The sequence below is a fragment of the Danio aesculapii genome, chromosome 24 (genome assembly GCF_903798145.1).
Source record: "Danio aesculapii chromosome 24, fDanAes4.1, whole genome shotgun sequence".
NCBI classification, from domain to species: Eukaryota; Metazoa; Chordata; class Actinopteri; order Cypriniformes; family Danionidae; genus Danio; species Danio aesculapii.
The window spans coordinates 39496968-39517477 of NC_079458.1; the positions used below are offsets into that span (position 1 = coordinate 39496968).

Genomic DNA, 20510 nt, shown 5'->3' on the forward strand with positions numbered 1-20510 from the left:
TCATTAGTGCAGCATTATATTATTAATTCCTCAGCGGGTCACACTCAGGGTATTAACGTTAGTGTTTCCAGATTCAGCTCTCTCAGTGTGTTTTTATCCTCTTCGGTAGTTTGTGAAGCATGGAGTACGCGAAAACATTAGTCCCTACATCTTTAATGAGGTAAGAGACGCTATAACCGCTAACGTATTTGAAGATTTACAGCACAGCAACATCGTTGAGGTGACGTTTATGTAAATAAACAGTTAAAATCCTTCATGTATTTCTTCTGTTTGAAATCTAATGTCCTAATTAGGTCGTAACACTTAACATTAATGTTTAGTTTCCATTTCACAAATGTTAGGGTGTTGTCTAACTCACAATTGTGTAAAATAAGACAAACCTAATCACTCGGGTAAATTTAGTTAGTTTTTAACCAAGAGTTTACATTGTTTGGTCCATATTTGACCCCAATTTGGTTTGAAACGCCGTCAAAATAACCATTACAGTTTATGCTAATACACGTAGAATAACAATATACAGTATTACTAAATAAGTATTAAATATAAATTAATAAATACTGTTAATTGTCAATACACAAATTAACCCTTATTATACATTGGACTATTGCTGTATTTTATGCATATATTTGTAGTTATATATGTATTTAATCTTAGTTTACATTATTATTTTAATTTATGTGTGTATTTGTTTTTAATGTTGTATTTGGTGCTAGATTTCATAATTGTACTAAGTTTGATTCAGAAAGTAAGAAAGTTTAAACCAATTTTGGGTAATTAGATCAGTTGTTGGTTACTTATTGTCTCTTTAATTTAATATTGTACCTCTCTACTATTAAACTAAAGTAGATATAAAAAGCTATAAAGATTTTCCAATGTTTTAAGTAAAGATTATCAAATACTATTTCAGTCTTTGCACCTTAAAATGTAATGTAGTTTAATGTTATTTTCTGCTTTCTTGCTCATTGTAAAAGGAAGAAATACAAACATGTCTAGTCTATATTATTATAGACATATTATATAGTCTATAAATGCACAAACCAAATAATTACATTGAGTAATCAGAACAGTGAGTAATCTGAACTGCTTGCTGGATTAAAGTAAACAGCTCTCTTCCTGTTTATATAAACACAACTCATTCTTATGCAAAACTGTTCAGCCAGATTGCCTGAAACTCCTAAATCCTGTCATAATGCTGTTATTTCAGGAATTCAGACAAGCTGTAGGCAGGAGAAACTACAGGTCAAGTGTTGGTTAAAGAGATAGTTCATCCAAAAAAACAACATTTTCCTGTTTATTTACTCAGCTGCAGATCATCCAAGATGTAGGAGACCTTTCATTCTTCAGCAGAACATTAAAGAAGGTTTTGAGCTGACTCCGTGGTCCTTGGTGATTAATATAATGGCAGTGAATGGTGACAGGGTTTTTTTTGGACTAAAATAAACACAAACAAACAAGTCCAAATCAATAACCATGGCCACCGGTGACATGAGTCGTGAAGCAAAACAGAACTGAACATTATTTATGATGTTATTAGCTTTAATCCACAGCCTGGTCAAACAGTTCTCGGCGCATGCGTAAATCTAGTCCATTGTCGTCCTGTCGGTTCTAGATTACAGCTAATAATATTAAAAATATTGTTCAATTTCTTACACTGACCGATCGTTTTGTTTCACAGGACTTCGGTGAGTTATGAGGAGCCACGATATGGACTTGTTTGTTTTTGTTTATTTTAATCTGATTTCGTAGGGAATTGCTTCTGCGTAAAATATACAAAATTACACTAAATAAAAGAAAGCACAGATAAAAACAGTAAAATAAAGATATATTATATATAATAAACAAAATGAACATCACTTCATGCTTTTCAATAGAGTCTAACAGCATAAAAGTTATTAAGTAATTACGTTGAAATGTAATTATCAAATGTAAAATAGCACCTTTAGTATATAAATAACGAATCATAGTTTAGCCTTTTTTAATGTGGCCAACATTATCATTTCTTGAGGCCAAATGTTTTCAATTCGCTCTAAATCTTACAGTCACAAGCCCTAAAAACACATTATTATGAAAATGTTTTACACTATTAGATTACTGTAGTTCATCCCAACATGACGTTACAGATCCTGATGTGACTACTGCAGACTTGCACACTGTTGATATCAATGCTGAGACGATATATTGTGCAGCCCTAGTACAAAATACATTATGTCTAACTAGGCATGGGACGGTAACCAGTTTAGGGTTTACTGTGGTTTGGATAAATCAAGGTTTTATAAACTTGATAAAGTCAAGAACTCTTTTAATTAGTTTTTTAGGGCAACAGTATCTCCAGCTGAAAAGGGCCCTCCACATCAAAGCTACTGGTCAGTCCACGATTCAGCAAACAAATCACTTATAAACAAACATCCAAGCATGCTCTAAAGCTGAACAGTGCAGGCGCTTACTTTATATCCAAAGAAAAGAAGTGAAGTTTATTTATAAACTAATTTCGAGAGGATCACGTGATTATGATTGAACACGGCTGGTTCTGCATTAGCTAAGTATGATCCACCAATCAGGCCAGTCCTAACCCACTATAAAGAGCCAGGGTTTCTCACTACAGCCATCTTTGATTTTTCAAGAATCCACCCTTCCACCCCTACTTCTCCACCTTTCATAGGGCGGCACGGTGGCCCAGTGGTTAGCACTGTTGCCTCACAGCAAGAACGTCACCGGTTCTAGTCCTTTAACAGGCCAGCTGACATTTCTGTGCGTAGTTTGCATGTTGTTCCCGTGCTCGCGTGTGATTTCCCCGGGTTCTCCGGTTTCCTCCCACACTCCAAAAAACGTGCACTACAAGTGAATTGATCGATCTAAATTTAGCACTACAGTCAAACTCTCATCCTGCAGCATATCTCTCCATATCTCTTCATAGCAATCATTTTAGTCATCAGCTCTTATCAAGGAGGGAGTTGTCGAGATCTACCTGAGCTCAAAGCTTCCCTCTCGCCCTGCAAACGGGTGGGAGCCCAGGGCTTAAGGACCTTTTGAGCTCAGGGCTCTCTCCCGGGACAGCCAAACTTGCTTATAATCAATCATCAGCTAAGTGTAAACTTTTGAAAGATAATCAAGATGCCTTTTCAAGCTGTAAAGAATACTGTGTTTTTAAAACTAATGAAGACAACAGAACTAAATGATTTACTTTCATTATTTAGCCAGACATGTTTTCTGTTCCAAAATATGTAAAATGTTTTTTAAAATAAAATATACTGTGTTCAATGGGGAAAAGGTTGTTTTTTTTTACCCAGACATTTAAAAAGAACATATTTTAGAGCAGTAATCACAATACTGAGATGCTGTTAAATGTTTAACCGAGCCTATCATACCGTCAGAATCTTACACCGGCCCATGTCTACGCCTAACCTTCTATATAAGTGTGTGTTTGTGTGTGTGTGTTGTAGGTCTGTGTCGTCAGTTCAGACGTCTCTGGCTCAGCGAATGTTGTCCCCTCCTCAGCCGCGGCCGTATAAAGTCTGCACACCGAACCGGCGGCGGAGGAAAGGCTTCACGGCCACCTCTCTGGCAGATCTCATGGAGCAGGTCCGATCCGAAGCTCAGTACAGCTAAACTAGTCATTTCAGTGGATTTGAAAAAGTCTTTCATGCTCACCAATAATACTGCAGTCTGGTTCTGTTCAGTCTTCAAAATGTCCTTTCATTTCCTCCATCTGGGAAATGATTTCTAAAGTCCACCTAAAAACTAAATGTCATTTTCTTTAGTATCTGTTAGCCTTAAAGTGTTACTTCAACCAAAATGTAAATACTCACCCTCAAGGCATCCTATAATTCAGTGGTTCTCAAGGTGTGGATGCAGGCACTGCAAAGGTGGTGCAGACCATCACCTGAAAAAGTTAAGAAGAAAAATCAGGAGTCAATAAGAAGTCTAATAAAATTCATCACCTTTGGCTCTGGTGGGTGAATAAAGGTCTGTTTTAGTAAATTAATTTGTTTTTGTAAGAAAAATATCCTTATTTGAAACTTTATACGTCTAATGAGAGGCCTCTATTGTTGTTTTCTTCATTTAATGTGCATCTTTTGGTCCATCAGCTGGACAGGAGTGAGTTTTTCCTCGAGAGTGAAGTGTGTGCACAGTTGAAATGAAGTGGAAGCGCAGTGAAAAGAGACAGACAAAACACACTCCTGTCCAGCTGATGGCGCTCATCAGCTAAGACTTTAATGAAGTGTTTTGTGTTGAAAATTCCTTAAAAAAATATAACATGCAATCCATATAATCAGGATGCTTTCAGTTGGTTAAAATTTGTTTTATTAAAAATAGTTCTACATATTTTCTTTAACAATATATTAAATCAAATTAATGGTATAAAATTTTTCTCATAGTTGTGAGATCAATAAAATATCAATAAAGTCAATTTCTCTCTCTCCCTCTCAATTCAATTCAATTTAGTTCATATAAGATTTATTGGCATGACTTGTCAGGTATAGACTCTTTTCACATCTCCGGGTTTCTCAGTAGCAGAAGTCGTCATAGTTGGTAAACTCAGAGTGCAGTGAATGGGAGAGTACAAGAAATCATTTTTTTACAATCTTATTTGCTGAAATAATAAGAGAAAAACTCTACGGTGGTGTTATTAAGACTTTCAGAAAAAGATACAAAAAATAGTGTGAGACTGATAATGGCAGCCAGATTAGAAAACAACTCGAAATTTACTGTCCTGCCCCAATAGATGCTGCATTAGAAATGCCTTGCATAAGCAATAATTATTTGTTTTTTTGTAATTGGATGCAAAGATGATTTATTACATACATAAGTACATTTAAATATACATACATTATTTTAAAAGTCCAAATATTAAAAAACTTTCAAGGATTTAAGCCTGATGATCATTAAAAGTCTTGTGAAAAGGGTCAATGCCAAAGCATTGCAGATTACATATAATACATATAAATACAGGGCGGCACGGTGGCTCAGTGGTTAGCACAGCAAGAGGGTCGCTGGTTGGAGTCCCGGCTGGGGCAGTTGGCATTTCTGTGTGGAGTTTGCATGTTTCTTCCTGTGCTCTCCTTCAGCTGCTCCGGTTTACCCCACTGTCCAAACACATGCACTATAGGCGAATTGGGTAAACAAAATTGGCTGTAGTGTGTGTGTGTGTGTGTGTGTGTGTGTCTGTGTGTGTGTATGGGTGTTTCCCAGTGCTGGGTTGTGGCTGGAAGGGCATCCGAAGCGTAAAACCATATGCCAGAATAGTTTAACCCCTTATAATTAGGAACTAAGCTGAAGGAAAATGAATCAATATATACATACAGAAAAAAATACACACAATTAGAATTTTGACAAAAACATAGAAAAAAAAACATTAATATGAAAATATAACAAAATAATAATTATAATAATAATCTCTCTCCCTCTGTCAGGTGGCCAGTTCTTTCCTGATAGCCTGTCAGATGCTCACGCTGGTGCTGGAGGATGATGGGACGGTGGTGGAGTCTGAGGCCTTCTTTCAGTCTCTGCCCACTAATACTCCATTCATGGTCCTGGAGAAAGGAGACATCTGGACACCCAGCAAACTGGTACTGTAGAGGGGGGAAAGAGGAATAAAACAACATACTCACAACACAACACATCTAGATTTCCTCCATTACACTGCAAATCTGATTAGGGTATATGCAGAAGTATGCAGAAGGAGTTTTAAGTTATCAGTTACCTGGGTCAAGCGCGTCTGGTGAACTGTATGCCATAACAAAATCGGAGCGTTTAAGGTCTGTTTTCTATATTTCTGACTGATATACGATATAAAGTAGAATGTGCAAGAAGCACTGCATTAAAATAACATTGTTCAGCGTCATGTCTTTAAAATATGAATATTTATTTTACTCCAGTATTTTCAATAGAATTTTTATGCTAGCCTGTTGATCCTGACAGACGCGTGCGTGTAAACGCTTATCATCTCGTTTTACGTTTGAACAACTAAATGAATGCTGAAGACTATTTAACTGATTATGTTTTAATTACATTACTGTATTGATGCTGTAAAAGGAACCGTATGAAACTGAAAGAAGTCACATTGACTGTTCACCGGACGTTTATCAATACGGGAAGAGACGCTAGCTGTGCATATACCCTATTATGTTCAACAAGATAATGCTTTGAATTTTACTTTACGTTTTGGTTTGTTTATTTTGCTTAAAACACAAGCATCGATTAATTTACAGTTTTATATTTTATTTGATAAACTCATGAAAATAAACCATCCAAAGAAAAGAGAAATAAATCAAATAAAATAAGAAAAGAGTAATTAAGAAATACCTAAAACAGTCACTGTTTATTATTATTATTATTTATTTATCAGTATGGAATGATCATTAACAATTTAGTCAACATCTATATAACCGCAAGTTAACTATTCTATGTTTAATAACTTTAACGGTAAAAAGCTATTAGTTACTGGTTAACTAAAGTTATTGTAACTAATAAAAGTTATGATAACTAATAATCTAAACTTTTCCGAATTTGATTGTAATGCAATAATGTGCACCTTCTCAAAGCTGCTTTGAAACAATAATTATTGTGGAAAGCGCTATACAAATAAACTTGAATTGAATGCAAATGTGTTATTAACGGTGTAACGTCTCAGCTGTGTATTTAAAAATGGCTTGTGCACGCACTAGTGACGTATCTCTGTAAACCAATAGTCTTCAGCTGAGCGTCTAGCTCCGCCTTTTGGTACCCTTTAGTTGTGCTAGGTACCCTTTGCAAAGGGTACCCAAAAAGTGAGATGGTACAGTTTGCGTTTAGGTACCCTTTGACAGTGGAAACGGCCATAAAAGCCTACCGAACTGAACTGTACCAGACCACTCAGTGGAAAAAGGACCATTAATTACTGAAATACTAATCTGAAACCTTGAAAAGAAGAATAACACAGCAAAAAATTACAAAAACTTTCTTTTTAAGTCAAAACAATTGACACTGTTTTATTCAGGATTTAAGAGCTGTGCTTTTTGTGTTTCATAATCTCTGTTTATTAAGTGATTTAAAACTGGGTTTAATCAGGGTTGAGGACAGGATTAATCCCAAGTTTTGCAGCAGTTTATTTATCAGTTGTTTTCCTACTCAGGTTTTGAAACTGTCATCATCAATTGTTTTGTTTTTAAAGCATAAACGAATAATGAATTAATTTCATCATGTATTAAACAGTCAGTGTTTCAGCTTTATACAACCAGCATTTACCCAGAACTCTGATGACACAATTGTTTCTTTCGCTCAGTGATTTGTCCCACAAGATGTTTGTGTTGTCCTCAATCCATATTTCACAGGTTCTGCCAAGTTTCAGACAGCCGAGAAGAAGTGGGATTGCCAAACTGAGCTTTGACCTGTACAAGCTGAACCCGAAGGATTTTCTGGGCTGCCTCACCGTTAAAGCCACTCTTTATGAAATATACACACTCTCATATGACATCAAGTGCACCAGAGCCAAGTACTTTCTGATGTAAGTTATCCACACACACACACACACACACACACACACACACACACACACGCACACACACACGCACGCACACACACACACACACACACACACACACACACACACACACACACACACACAAAAGTTAATTTCCTGCCAGGCTTTAAAGCTCCTATGTGATTTATATCAATCCTCGTCTGGAGAAACGTCAGCACATGCAGTTAGATGCAAAATCTCATGCTACTAGTGTTTAAAATGTCCTATTACCATATTTGAAAGATTCTTTCCTTTGTTAATCTCCTGCAATAGGTGTACTTTCAGTCGAAAAACACTTTGGACTGTTTTAAGGATGGGAAAAACAGTTACACCACCTGACGCATAGTCTAATGGTGTGTTCACACCAGACGCGGTTGAAGCGTCAAGCGCGAGTAATTTACATGTTAAGTGAATACACGTGAATAGACATCCTGCGACACGACTGGCACAATTCCCGCCAATGAACCGGTGCCAATTGATCATTTTGACCATCGTGCCACGTTAACCAATCAGGTGCTTGCTCTTGTAGGGGCGTGATTATGACATAGCGCCCACAGTTGGTGGCCTGACACAGGAGAAACGGCTCATCAAACTGGGATCAAATGCCCTGCTGAAAGCTTCCATCATTCAATTATAGTTTCTAAAAGAGTTGATGAACTCGCAGAGCTGGGTGTACCTCTGAAATGATCTAGTGCTCTCACACACGCTGCCTAATGAATCTATGCTGTTTTTCTCAATAAATTTCATTTAGCCATTTAGATCTTCTGGGCAAATGAAATATAAAATAAATATGAATGAAATATACAAAAATGTAAATAAATGAATGATTCATTGATTAATTTTCCTTCAGCTGGGTCGCATTATTAATCTGGGGTCACCACAGCGAAATGAACTGCCAACTATTTCAGCATATGATTTAAACCTCGGATGCCCTTCCAGCCCCAACCCAACACTGGGAAACTGTACACACTCATTCACACACACACACACACACACACACACACACACACACACACACACACACACACACACACACACACACACACACACACAAATAGCGCATGTGTTTGGACTGTGGGGGAAACCGGACCATCCAGAGGAAACCCACACCAACACTGGGAGAACATGCAAACTCCACACATAAATGGCAACTGGCCTAGCTGGGACTCGAACCAGCGACCTTCTTGCTGTGAAGTGACAGACCTAACCAATGAGCCACCGCGTCGCCAAAACAAATGATTAAAAAAAATATATATATTGCAAAAAATAATGTAAAATGTAAAGATACTTTCAAGTGTGCAACGTTCTCACCCTGCTGTTATTCACAATAGAGCATAAATGAAACCATAGTCTACAGTATGTTATAAATATTATCACGTTGCAGTTGTTACTGTATGTTTTTAGTACTAACTTTTGTCCTTCCTCAGGTCTTTATTGCGATGTTTCATGTACATGGCCAAACTGACGGGTCAGATTCTCCTGTGCGCCTCCACATATGTGTTACGGTATATCGGAGAAGAGGACTGCTCAAGCTAAACGCCATATCAGCTGATGACAGATTACAGATATTGAACAAAAACAACAACTTCTGCACTCATGTTTAGTTATTGCCAACATGTTTAGACAGCAATACATATATTGCGTCATTGATTGTATATGTAATGGCATACCTGCTTATTTCTGGTAACATTTAATGTTGTGTCTGTGAATAAAAATAAAATAGTGAACTGAAAGAAAACTAAATATTTAGCAAGTCTTCAGCAAACATCTCCAGTTAAACTTGTTCTGTCGCTGCATTTTTAAAATATTTGATCTGGTTTGACCATCTCACCAGGAAACGTAACTATTTTATGTATTGGCAAAAAAGTGGCTAATTAAAGGAAATTCATACAATTTAATTTACTACACATAAGACTTTTAAAAGGAGACGTGTCCCCAAACACCACCATGATTGGGAACGAACGAATCATACTAAAATGTACAAATAAGATTGTTCAAAATCATACAGTACGTATTAATAACCACTAAATCAAAAAGTTATGAAGTGCTGTGAGATTGTGTTAGTTTTACTTATACATTACAATGAAACCAGACATTTGTACCCCTTTATAGAGCCAATATGTGTTTATCACATTGATTTTTACAGTAATGTTTTACAGTGTTATTACAGTAATATAATTTTGTCTGGATTTGACATCAAGATCTTAAAAAAGCAAATATTACAGAAAATTTATTAAAATTTAGTCAGAAATATAAAAATCTCAAGACTTGTATTTTAAAAGATTACTCTGGACTATGGGGGATACACTCAACAGCCACTTTATTAGGTACACCTGTCCAACTGCTTGTTTACGCAAATTTCTAATCAGCCAATCACATGGTAGCAATTCAATGCATTTAGGCATGTAGACATGGTCAAGACGATCTGCTGCAGTTCAAACCCCGCATCACAATGGGGAAGAAAGGTGATTTGAGTGACTTTGAATGTGGCATTGTTGTTGGTGCCAGACGGGCTGGTCTGAGTATTTCAGAAACTGCTGATCTACTGGGATTTTCACGCACAACCATCTCTAGGGTTTACAGAGAATTGTCTGAAAAAGAGGAAATATCCAGTGAGCGGCAGTTCTGTGGGCACAAATGCCTTGTTGATGCCAAAGGTCAGAGGAGAATGGCCAGACTGGCTCCAGCTGATAGAAAGGCAACAGTAACTCAAATAAGCACTCGTTTCAACCGAGGTCTGCAGAAGAGCATCTCTGAACACACAACACCTCCAACCTTGAGGCGGATGGGCTACAGCAGCAGAAGACCACACCGGGTGCCACTCCTGTCAGCTAAGAACAGGAAACTGAGGCTACAATTCACACAGGCTCACCAAAATTGGACAATAGAAGATTGGAGAAACGTTGCCTGGTCTGATGAGTCTCCATTTCTGTTGCGAAATTCGGATGGTCGGGTCAGAATTTGGCATCAACAACATGGATTCATCCTACCTTGTATCAACGTTTCAGGCTGGTGGTGGTGGTGTAATGGTGTGGGGGATATTTTCTTGGCACACTTTGGGTCCATTAGTACCAATTGAGCATCGTGTCAATGCCACAACGTACCTGAGTATTGTTGCTGATCATGTCCATCCCTTTATGAGCACATTGTACCAATCCTCTGATGGCTACTTCCAGCAGGATAACGTGCCATGCCATAAAGCACGAATCATCTCAGACTGGTTTCCTGAACATGACAATGAGTTCACTGTACTCAAATTGCCTCCACAGTCACCAGATCTCAATCCAATAGAGCACCTTTGGGATGTGCTAGAACTGGAGAGTTCTAAAGGCAAAAGAGGGTCCAACCTGGTATTAGTAGGGTGTACCTAATAAAGTGGCCGGCCAGTGTATGTTTATAAACCATTTACAATTTTATACAATTTAGAACAATTTGATAATTTTCTTTATGTTTTTGAAGTAGTTTCTAATGCTCGCTAAAGGCTCATTTTTATTTAATATAAAACAGTAAAACAGGCTGATACATTAATTTCTGCTATGTAAAGCTAAACATTATGTCACATGATCCTTTAGAAATCATATCAATATGCTAATTCTCTGCTCAGGAAACATGTCTTATTATTATTACTGTTATTATTATTATTAATACTCAGCTTCTCGGTATGAGATCGGCAATCACACACACATATCGCACATCTGAAGCAGAAAGTGTTGATCTGCGAATAAGAGAAATGACGACACGTGATTGCGCAGCTGATCTGTCAATCAAATTCGCGTCCAATAGTCGGAGGGTCTGAAAGCTGAAGCTCGCGTGCTGAACTGAACTAAACTGACTCACGGACAGTCAGAGCTCATCCAGAGGAGCATCTTCATCAGTCTTCAAACACCCACACAGCAAAATGAGGGAGATCGTTCACATCCAAGCCGGACAGTGCGGGAACCAGATAGGAACAAAGGTCAGCTTATTTTCATTTTCTTTTCACATTATGCCTCGATTTATTATCATATATTTGCATCCAAATCTATTTAGGCTAATGCAGTTTGGGAAATAAAACTTTGGTAAAACTTTTTGAGTATAGCCTAGCCTGCCTGAAGTGAAGGATAATCAGCAAATAAGTCATTAGTTTTAAATGTAAAACTGAAGTTAGCCTATGGTTAGATTCTTAAACAAACAACTCGTATGGTCCAGTTCTTTAAGTGAATCATAAAATGACAAGTGCGGTTCGATTGAGTCCGAAATATTTTCCCGAACTAGATTCACTCCTAAAACAAATGATAGAGAATCGCAAACAAGTCTTATCCATACAGCCCATGTGTAGTTTATTGTGCTTAAATAGGATCGATGCTTAAACCCGCTACATTTTAAGGGCGCATCAGATGCACATAGGTGTGGCGAAATGTATGGCAAGCGGTTTCCACATTCAACATCTATACGCGCTAATATTCATAACATGCTAACAGTAGTTTTAACTACTAGTACACTATTCTAGTGTATTAAGGGTAGCACTATATCTTACAGTCCTGTTTCACGTGTAAATTCAATGTACTTATCACAGTAATCACATATGCTGGTTAATTACTAAGCACCTATCTCTGAACCTTACCTTGTAACACATGCAGTTACCTTATGTAATTAGGTACATTCTTAGGGAAGTACACGTTAAGTATCATAGTTAATCATAGTTCTTATTTATTTGCATATTAATATAGTAAAATAAAAATACAAGTAGTTATGCATTACCTATTACATAGTACCAACTCATTCAATTTGATTAGAGAGGAGTAACTATTCTATTGTTACTAATAAATCCTTTTTGATTTTTGGCATTAATGCTATGGGCATCTGCCGTTCAGATAACAGCTATTCAGTTCTGACTTTTTTACTGTATGCATTCCAATAGTGATTATGTGAGTTTTTATATTACTTGGTACCAGTGATAATTTGGTAGTAGTTCTATTTAGCAATACCTTTTATTATGTACTTAATATTTAAATTTAAGGGTAAAATAGTAAATACAAGTAGTTATGCATTACATACCAGTACCAATTAATTCAATTTCATTAGAGAGGAGTAACTATTCTATTGTTACTATAAAACATGTAAGATTTTAGGCACTTTTGATTCAGTTCTGGCTATTTTACTGTATGTATTCCAAGTGTGATGTATGTTTTTATAGTAATTTTTAATTTGGTAGTAATGATGCTTTTATAAAGCTATAGCTTTTATTATGTACTTAATTAGTAAATATGAGTGTAAAATAATAAATTGTAGTTTTGGAAGTTACTGTACATTTTTTAACTATTTAATTATTTTTTTTAACAATATTCACCTTATTCTCCGCATATGAGCAGGCGCAGCCATTTGAATCATTTTGGCTCGAGACTTCCGGTCTCATTCACTTCCATTCATTTTTAGACGTAAAAAACAGCTCGTTTTGCTGTTCGATGTTGCAAACTGATATTTTTTTCTTATATATTATTCTACTTTGTCTGTATTGTCATGCAAACACTTGTTTGTAGAGTAAGTAGTTTGACCGTTTTCTGCCGTTTATTATTCCTAGTCATTTCTCCCATAGACAGCTGAATCGGAAGTTCTAAAACAATCGCAAAAATGAGCGTACTTCCGCATTGAAGAACAAGGTCAATACACACAATCACTCTTGTGTACAGTGGTCCCTCATTATAACGCAGTTCACGTTTCACGATCTCGCAGTTTCGCTGATTTTTTAGTGCAATTTAACATGCTTTTTATTTTTACAACGCATTATGTTCTGCATCCTGTTTGGCTGTAGACCACTGTCAAACAATCTCCTCCGCGTCTCATGTGCAGTATGGAATGCATTCAGCTTGACGAATTAACATAAATCTTCGATCGCTAGCAGTGTGAGTTTCAATAAGGATGCAAAAAGGGTTGTAACTGTCCGCAGTAAAACCATCGTAAAGCGGGTTGCACATCGTATGAGCCGCACCACGCAGCGATATGCATTTTAGAATTGTAAACATATGTTTATATTCCAGCTACGACTCTTTATATGTCTGCCGCGTCACAGAGCGCCATCTGAATCATTTCATTTTAAATAACATGAGAATGTGTGCCTCCGGTGTGTGTTATTTCCAACTGTCATGTGCGCGGCTCATCCAGTGTGTAACCCCCTTAAGGATGGAGTCTGCTTTAGCTGTGTGGATCAGTGACTGCAGGATAAAGAACATTACGCTGGATGCCAACATCATCTACACGAAAGCTAAAAAGCTTTATGAACTTTTTGCTGACAGCGGTGAATGTTTGTGTCTGACGACAGGTTTTGATCTTTGGTATCATTCTATAGTACTGCACTTATTTTCCACGAAAGTTTGAACTTTGAGAGTGTTTAAACAAGAGATGTTAATGCCTGTCTGAGAGAAGTATGAAGTGTGTAGGGAGTGTTTCACAGCCTTAAAACATCTATAACATTTGTAAAAAATAAAGTGGACTACTTAACCGATTTCACCTATTGCAGGTTATTTTTTAAAAAGAAACTCACATGATTAATAAGGCACCATTGTACACCGAATACGTCAAAACTGTAAAACAGTATATTGCCAATACATATTAGGTACTTGTACGTATTAAATTTATACAAATGTTTAATCCAAATGCTTTCAGTTAGTTGTTTTTTTTATTATTTTACTTGTAAGACTTTAGATTGAAATGTACAATGTCCATTCTAGTATTACTATAACGATAGTGTTGAAAAATTAAGGACATGAACAATATGTCAACATACTTATCATAGCTGTAATATTTATAGTCGGAACTGAACAGTTGATATTTCAGTTTGACAGAATTTTTGCTATTACTATTGAAATAAGTACTAGTGTTTAATTTTAAATATACTATTTATTATTTCAGGCTACATACAGGAATCAGAGAGTGTAATTCAATACCTTTTAAGACCTTTTTAAGACTCTTTCCATACATTTTAAGACCTTTTAACCACTTTAGGTTTCAACTAGAAACACTGGCGGATTTTAACTTACAGTATTTTTACAAAATATTAATATAAGAAACTAATTCAAAACTAAAACATTATTCATATACTGAATACAAATCTATTAAATCTAGCTAATTTAGGAAGCTGGCGCCTATAGAGCTGCAGAAATAACGGTGCTGCCTTGGTTTCTGCAGTAAACAAAGCAGCAAGATGTCAAATCTAGCAGGATTTCATTGATTTCATAAACTGAACAGCATCCTGATATTCCCGGATTTAATTCAGGCAAACAGCATACAACCATACATTGCATAAACAAAAATGATATAAAGTTTAACAATGCTGCAAAACAGCATTTAAGACTTTTTAATACTTTTTAAGGGCCTTAAATTTCTCTATATTGATTTATCAACTTTTAATACTTTTGAAGACCCCCGCGGACACCCTGTATTTATTCTAATGTATAAATATTATGCCAGAAAATTATAAGTATGTTTTTTTGATGAACTGATAGATAGGATCTACTGGAACAGATAGCTAAAACGAGTTAAAAAAGAAAGAAAGAGAGATAAAAAAGTATGATTTATTGATTAAATGTTAAAACGGCTTGCCATAGTTGATGTGCCCTTCAGTGTATGAGTATGCAAAGAATCTCAACACTGTTTTTTGATAGTATCTGACCAACCTGGCATTTAAAGTAACACAAAACATCTGTGCCACACATATAGTTCTGGGAAGTCATCAGCGACGAGCACGGCATTGATCCAGCCGGCAGCTATGTGGGTGACTCAAGTCTGCAGCTCGACAGAATTAATGTGTACTACAACGAGGCGTCCTGTAAGTATGTGTGTGTCAGTGAGTATGAAACGCTCCCCTTAACAAACTCACAATGACCTTAAACTCTGAACAGTGTTGTCAGCTCACAGGAATGCAGTGGGCTTGTCTGACCGCACCGGCATAATGTTTTAGTAAAGTGCTTATATTACTTAAATATGAATGGATATTGTTATTATATTATTTTAAAATAAATATATTAAATTTATATACCTTCTAAGTCAGAATTATTAGCCCCTTGTATATTTTTTCAACACATTTCTAAACATGGTTTTAATAACTCATTTCTAATAACTGATTTATGTAATCTTTGCCATGATGACAGTAAATAATATTTGACGAGATATTTTTTTAAGATACTAGTATTCATCTTAAAGTGACATTTAAAGGCTTAACTAGGTTAATTAGTTTAACTAGGCAAGTTAAAGTCCCAAGGTTTCAATATCCTGGACCAGGCTGTATCCTGAGCAGCTGCTGTGGTGGTCATGGAGGAGTGGAGAGCATGAGACTGATTCCTGTGATGCTCCAGGGACAAGACGAGACTCCGGCACTTGGACTGCAGCTCTGTACAAAACGTTTGGCCAGTGGAGAAATGGTCCTACCCATCTGAGCCTGGTTCTCTCGAGGTTTTTTTTCTTCAATTTCGCCAATTGGTTTTTTCCTTGCCGCTGTCGCCACTAGCTTGCATGGTTCGGGATCTGTAGAGCTGCGCATCGATGGATTTGCTCTTCAGTGTTTGAACCCTCAGTAGTTACTATTAAACCACACTGAACTGAGCTAAACTGAACTGAACTTAAACTTTGAATACTGAACTAAACTGTATCAATTTACCATTACCTTTTACGTGAAGCTGCTTTGACACAATCTACATTGTAAAAGCGCTATACAAATAAAGGTGAATTGAATTGAATGGAGTTTAATTAGGCAAGTCATTGTATATCAGTGGTTTGTTCTGTAGACAATCGAAAACAATATTGCTTTAGGGGGCTAATAATATTAACCTTAACAAATTTATTTAAAAAATCTTCTTTTGTTCTAGCCAAAATAAAGCAAATAATGCTTTCTTCAGAAGAAAAAATATTATATATAGGAAATACTGTGAAAAATTATTTCTCTGTTAAACATCATTTGGGAAGTATTTGAATAAAAAAATTACAGGAGTGCGAATAATTTTGACTTCAGCTGTACATTACTTTATGCAACATTACTTACAGACTATTTTTATAGTAAATGATACTTACAGTGAAAAATTATAATGTTTTTGTTCATGTTTAGCTCACAAGTACGTTCCCAGAGCCATCCTTGTGGACCTGGAGCCGGGCACAATGGACAGTGTTCGATCTGGAGCGTTTGGGCAGCTTTTCAGACCAGACAACTTCATCTTTGGTATAGTATCAACACGTCAACTTTTCCTTATTGAAGAGTCATTTATAGGACTGTTCATCACATTTTATTTGATAGGGTTTTCATTCAGACCCATTCCGTTTAGACCTTTTTCGCAATCTTCTATTGTTTAGCCCAGTTTTGTCAAGCCCATTTGAGTTGAGTAGAGCCTTGAATTGTGGTTTACTGTTCTGAGCTGACAGCATTTCGGCAGCATTGGCTGTAATGACAGTCTTTTCTCCCCAATCTGATATTGCAATATTTTATTTTTCTGCAATAAATATTGCGATATAAAAACATTTCACAAGATGGTAGTAATAGCTCTATTTGACGGTTTTCTGTCTAACAGTATTCAGGTACAGATATTGGATAATCACAATGCAAAAAAAAAATATTGCTTCATCTCGTTTCTTGTCCATATATCTGAAAATTCTTGTAGATCAAGTAGAAATATTGTTTTGGTTTCACCTTCTGAATGAATAAGTCAAAATTAGCAGTTTTTCTTTAAAACAAGCTAAATTATGTGCCAATGGGGTAATTACAATACTTTCATTTTTTTGTAGAGAAACTCTCTTGAAATGATCAATCAAAGGCCTTAAAACACAGGTAAACTTTCCCTGGGTTCACTCTACAAATCAGATGTGTTCTATGGCTCCTTGTCAACTATAATTCAGACTCAACATTATATATCTTGTGATGTGACTATTGCTGATGCACACGTTGAGTTATCGATGCTGAAACAATATATTGTACAGCACTACCGGACATTAGGGCATTTTCACTCGTAGAACTCACAGGATATTTTTTCTTTTACAGAGAAATCTCTTTAAAATCTCAATGAACCGGAAGCTGAAAACAATTTTCTTCATATTGTGACGCAGTTTCTAGAGAAATGCAGTATTACATGTGAACACAGTGGGCGTGGCTTGTATTTTTTACAGTGAGCTGATTGTAATAAAGTAGGCATTTCATTCAGAACGATGGGGAAAAGGGTTTGGGGAGAGTTATCACAACCTCACAGACTCCCCATCCTCACCATTTCTGTTTGTTGTCAAAACCGATAGCTGGAGGGGTGTGGCTATGTATGTTAGCCACGCCTAGTACCTCAGACAGACTTAATCTGAGAATTTAACTGAAAACAAGCAGGAAATGCATTTGCAGATTTCAATTAAAGATTACAACGGAAAACTGTTTTTTCTTAATGACAAGCACAGATGAATTGTTCACCAATAGCGATGTGAGCTAACAAAATCAATATGGTTAGTTTTGATTTAATTTGTACTTTAAACCCATGAGATAATTGTGCATGACATGGTTCCCGCTACATTCATTCGTCCGTGGCGGGGCGCCATACCAAAATTCATCCCGCCACGGCTACATTACAGCTTCTCATTCAAAACATTCGGTGGTTTTTAAGAAGAAGAACATTCGGGTTATAATCGCACCAAAAACTTATTAAAAGGTAAGTGAATTATAACAGCGCAAACCTTTCTGTAACCGTAGTAGTGCCGTGCGTTCTTTGTTTAACCCTTCAAGGTGACTGCTAGACAGGTGCAAGCTGACTGACAGACAGGTGCGTGATGCGTGAGGCCATCAAACGTGACGTAGCTTTCAGTTATGATGAACACAGTTTCCATAATTATATTTATTTATAGATAAAGGTCTGTGGCTCTGCATAAAACAAACAATGACTTTATCTTGCTGGAGTTTATTGCCGTTTCACTTCAGGACGCATTAATGCTGCTCTGTAGGTCTATTGGAGACCTTCAGAAATATTCCTAGCAAATCTAATAAATGTTGGAGACATACCAGTTACATAAACGCACTAAATCACACTTTAGCAGCATTTATTTGAGGGCGTGCAAGATGATCTGCACTTGAGCAGCGTATATTTGAGGGCGTGCAAGAAGTTGTGCAGGAACAGAGGAAATCGGCGCTCGAGCACAGAGATTGACATGCTCGTTGGCTATTACATGAATGCGATCTAGACTTAATACTGCGCTCACGACATTTGTCAATGAAATAACGCCACATGAAGTTGGTAGATCTGTAAAAAAAAAAAAGTCTGCCGCCACAGGTGGAAAAAATCCTAGAGGAAACACTGCATGAAATTTCAGAAATACTGCCCGTTCGGCACCAACAACCGAGACATGTTCAGAATCACTAATTACATTTCCTCCCCATGCTCGGTTTGACCTTCAGCAGATCATCTTGAGCATGTCTACATGCCTAAATGCATTGAGTTGCAGCTCTATGATTGCCTAGTTGAACAATAATGTGTATAAAATCTTTATGTAAACAGGTCACACGCTGTGTTTGTCCAGTCATTGACACCACAAATATCCAAAGAACAATGTTAGAACACCAGTTCAAGTGCAAGAATCCCTCAGTTAATCTTTCCCCCAAACAAACTGGCTGGAACGCATCCCAAGAATGAACATAAATGGGCATGCAGTATGTCAGAGGCTATGATGAATGCTGCACAATTGCTGCACGGTTCACTCTAGAGAGCGGTTAAGAAGATTGTATTTCATTTTCATCGCAAACTAATCCTCATTGTATTGCTTTTGCAGGACAGACAGGTGCAGGGAACAACTGGGCCAAGGGCCACTACACTGAAGGAGCCGAGCTGGTGGACTCAGTGCTGGATATCGTCAGAAAAGAGTGCGAGTATTGCGACTGTCTGCAAGGCTTCCAGCTCACACACTCCCTCGGCGGAGGAACTGGATCCGGAATGGGAACGCTTCTAATCAGCAAGATCCGAGAGGAATACCCGGACCGCATCATGAACACATTCAGCGTCATGCCTTCACCAAAAGTGTCTGATACGGTGGTGGAGCCGTACAACGCCACGCTCTCTGTGCATCAGCTGGTGGAAAACACTGATGAAACGTACTGTATTGATAACGAGGCACTTTATGACATCTGCTTCCGCACGCTCAAGCTGACCACACCCACATACGGAGATCTCAATCACTTGGTGTCCGCAACGATGAGCGGCGTCACTACTTCGCTACGGTTCCCCGGCCAGCTGAACGCAGATCTGCGCAAATTAGCAGTCAACATGGTGCCTTTCCCGCGCCTCCACTTCTTCATGCCTGGCTTCGCTCCACTGACCGCAAGAGGAAGCCAGCAGTATCGTGCCCTCACCGTGCCGGAACTCACCCAGCAGATGTTTGACGCCAGGAACATGATGGCCGCCTGCGACCCACGGTTAGGCCGTTATCTTACAGTCGCCACTGTATTTCGCGGGCCGATGTCCATGAAAGAAGTCGACGAGCAAATGTTGGCCATTCAGAACAAAAACAGCAGCTATTTTGTGGAGTGGATCCCCAACAACGTCAAAGTGGCGGTGTGTGACATTCCCCCAAGGGGACTTAAAATGGCTTCCACTTTTATCGGCAACAGCACCGCCATCCAGGAACTCTTCAAGCGCATTTCCGAGCAATTTTCGGCTATGTTTAAGCGCAAGGCCTTCCTGCATTGGTTCACTGGAGAAGGAATGGATGAGATGGAGTTCACTGAGGCCGAGAGTAATATGAATGACCTGGTGTCCGAGTATCAGCAGTACCAGGAGGCCACATGCAGTATTGGCGAGGAAGCATTTGATGATGATGATGAGGAAGAAGTGAACGAGTGAAAGACAGATTTGTTTTAGTGCTGTGAGTGTTTTTTAAGCTGTTTTTCACTTTTTTTTTGTGAAGTCCTTGTAAACAAAGCTTGTTTGCAATAAATGCTTTCTGAGGACCATCCAGTAGATGTTTGTACTGTGTACAGAGAATATTTTTGAGTATTATAATTAAAAGGGGACCTATTATGCATCACTTT

The 20510-nt window shown here is 37.5% G+C and overlaps 2 protein-coding genes and 1 long non-coding RNA gene across 3 annotated transcripts in view; 2 read left to right on the top strand and 1 right to left on the bottom strand.

Moving 5' to 3' along the window:
• cidea (cell death inducing DFFA like effector a) lies at positions 1-9199 on the top strand. Its single transcript, XM_056450710.1, has 5 exons — positions 1-160; positions 3441-3579; positions 5412-5567; positions 7311-7483; positions 8926-9199. The coding sequence occupies exons 1-5, from the start codon at positions 120-122 to the stop codon at positions 9032-9034; spliced, it is 618 nt and encodes a 205-aa protein (XP_056306685.1). The 5' UTR covers positions 1-119; the 3' UTR covers positions 9035-9199.
• The window catches only part of LOC130218509 (uncharacterized), a 25383-nt gene continuing 8521 nt past the window's right edge, over positions 3649-20510 (bottom strand). Inside the window, exons 4-6 of the long non-coding RNA XR_008835953.1 lie at positions 5450-5570; positions 3807-3880; positions 3649-3731 (exon numbers count right to left, since the gene is read on the bottom strand). This is a non-coding gene — a long non-coding RNA (uncharacterized LOC130218509). The remainder of the gene's footprint in view (positions 3732-3806; positions 3881-5449; positions 5571-20510) is intronic.
• On the top strand, positions 11323-20445 carry tubb6 (tubulin, beta 6 class V). The gene is made up of 4 exons (XM_056450709.1): positions 11323-11453; positions 15194-15302; positions 16575-16685; positions 19256-20445. The coding sequence occupies exons 1-4, from the start codon at positions 11397-11399 to the stop codon at positions 20320-20322; spliced, it is 1344 nt and encodes a 447-aa protein (XP_056306684.1). The 5' UTR covers positions 11323-11396; the 3' UTR covers positions 20323-20445.

Excerpts from the sequence above, each read along its gene's own strand:
- cidea (XM_056450710.1), top strand. The coding sequence starts at position 120 with ATGGAGTACGCGAAAACATTAGTCCCTACATCTTTAATGAG. Across the intron at positions 161-3,440 it reads GTCCCTACATCTTTAATGAG|GTCTGTGTCGTCAGTTCAGA; the intron begins GTAAGAGACGCT and ends TGTGTGTTGTAG. Across the intron at positions 3,580-5,411 it reads TGGCAGATCTCATGGAGCAG|GTGGCCAGTTCTTTCCTGAT; the intron begins GTCCGATCCGAA and ends TCCCTCTGTCAG.
- tubb6 (XM_056450709.1), top strand. The coding sequence starts at position 11,397 with ATGAGGGAGATCGTTCACATCCAAGCCGGACAGTGCGGGAACCAGATA. Across the intron at positions 11,454-15,193 it reads GGAACCAGATAGGAACAAAG|TTCTGGGAAGTCATCAGCGA; the intron begins GTCAGCTTATTT and ends CCACACATATAG. Across the intron at positions 16,686-19,255 it reads ACCAGACAACTTCATCTTTG|GACAGACAGGTGCAGGGAAC; the intron begins GTATAGTATCAA and ends TTGCTTTTGCAG.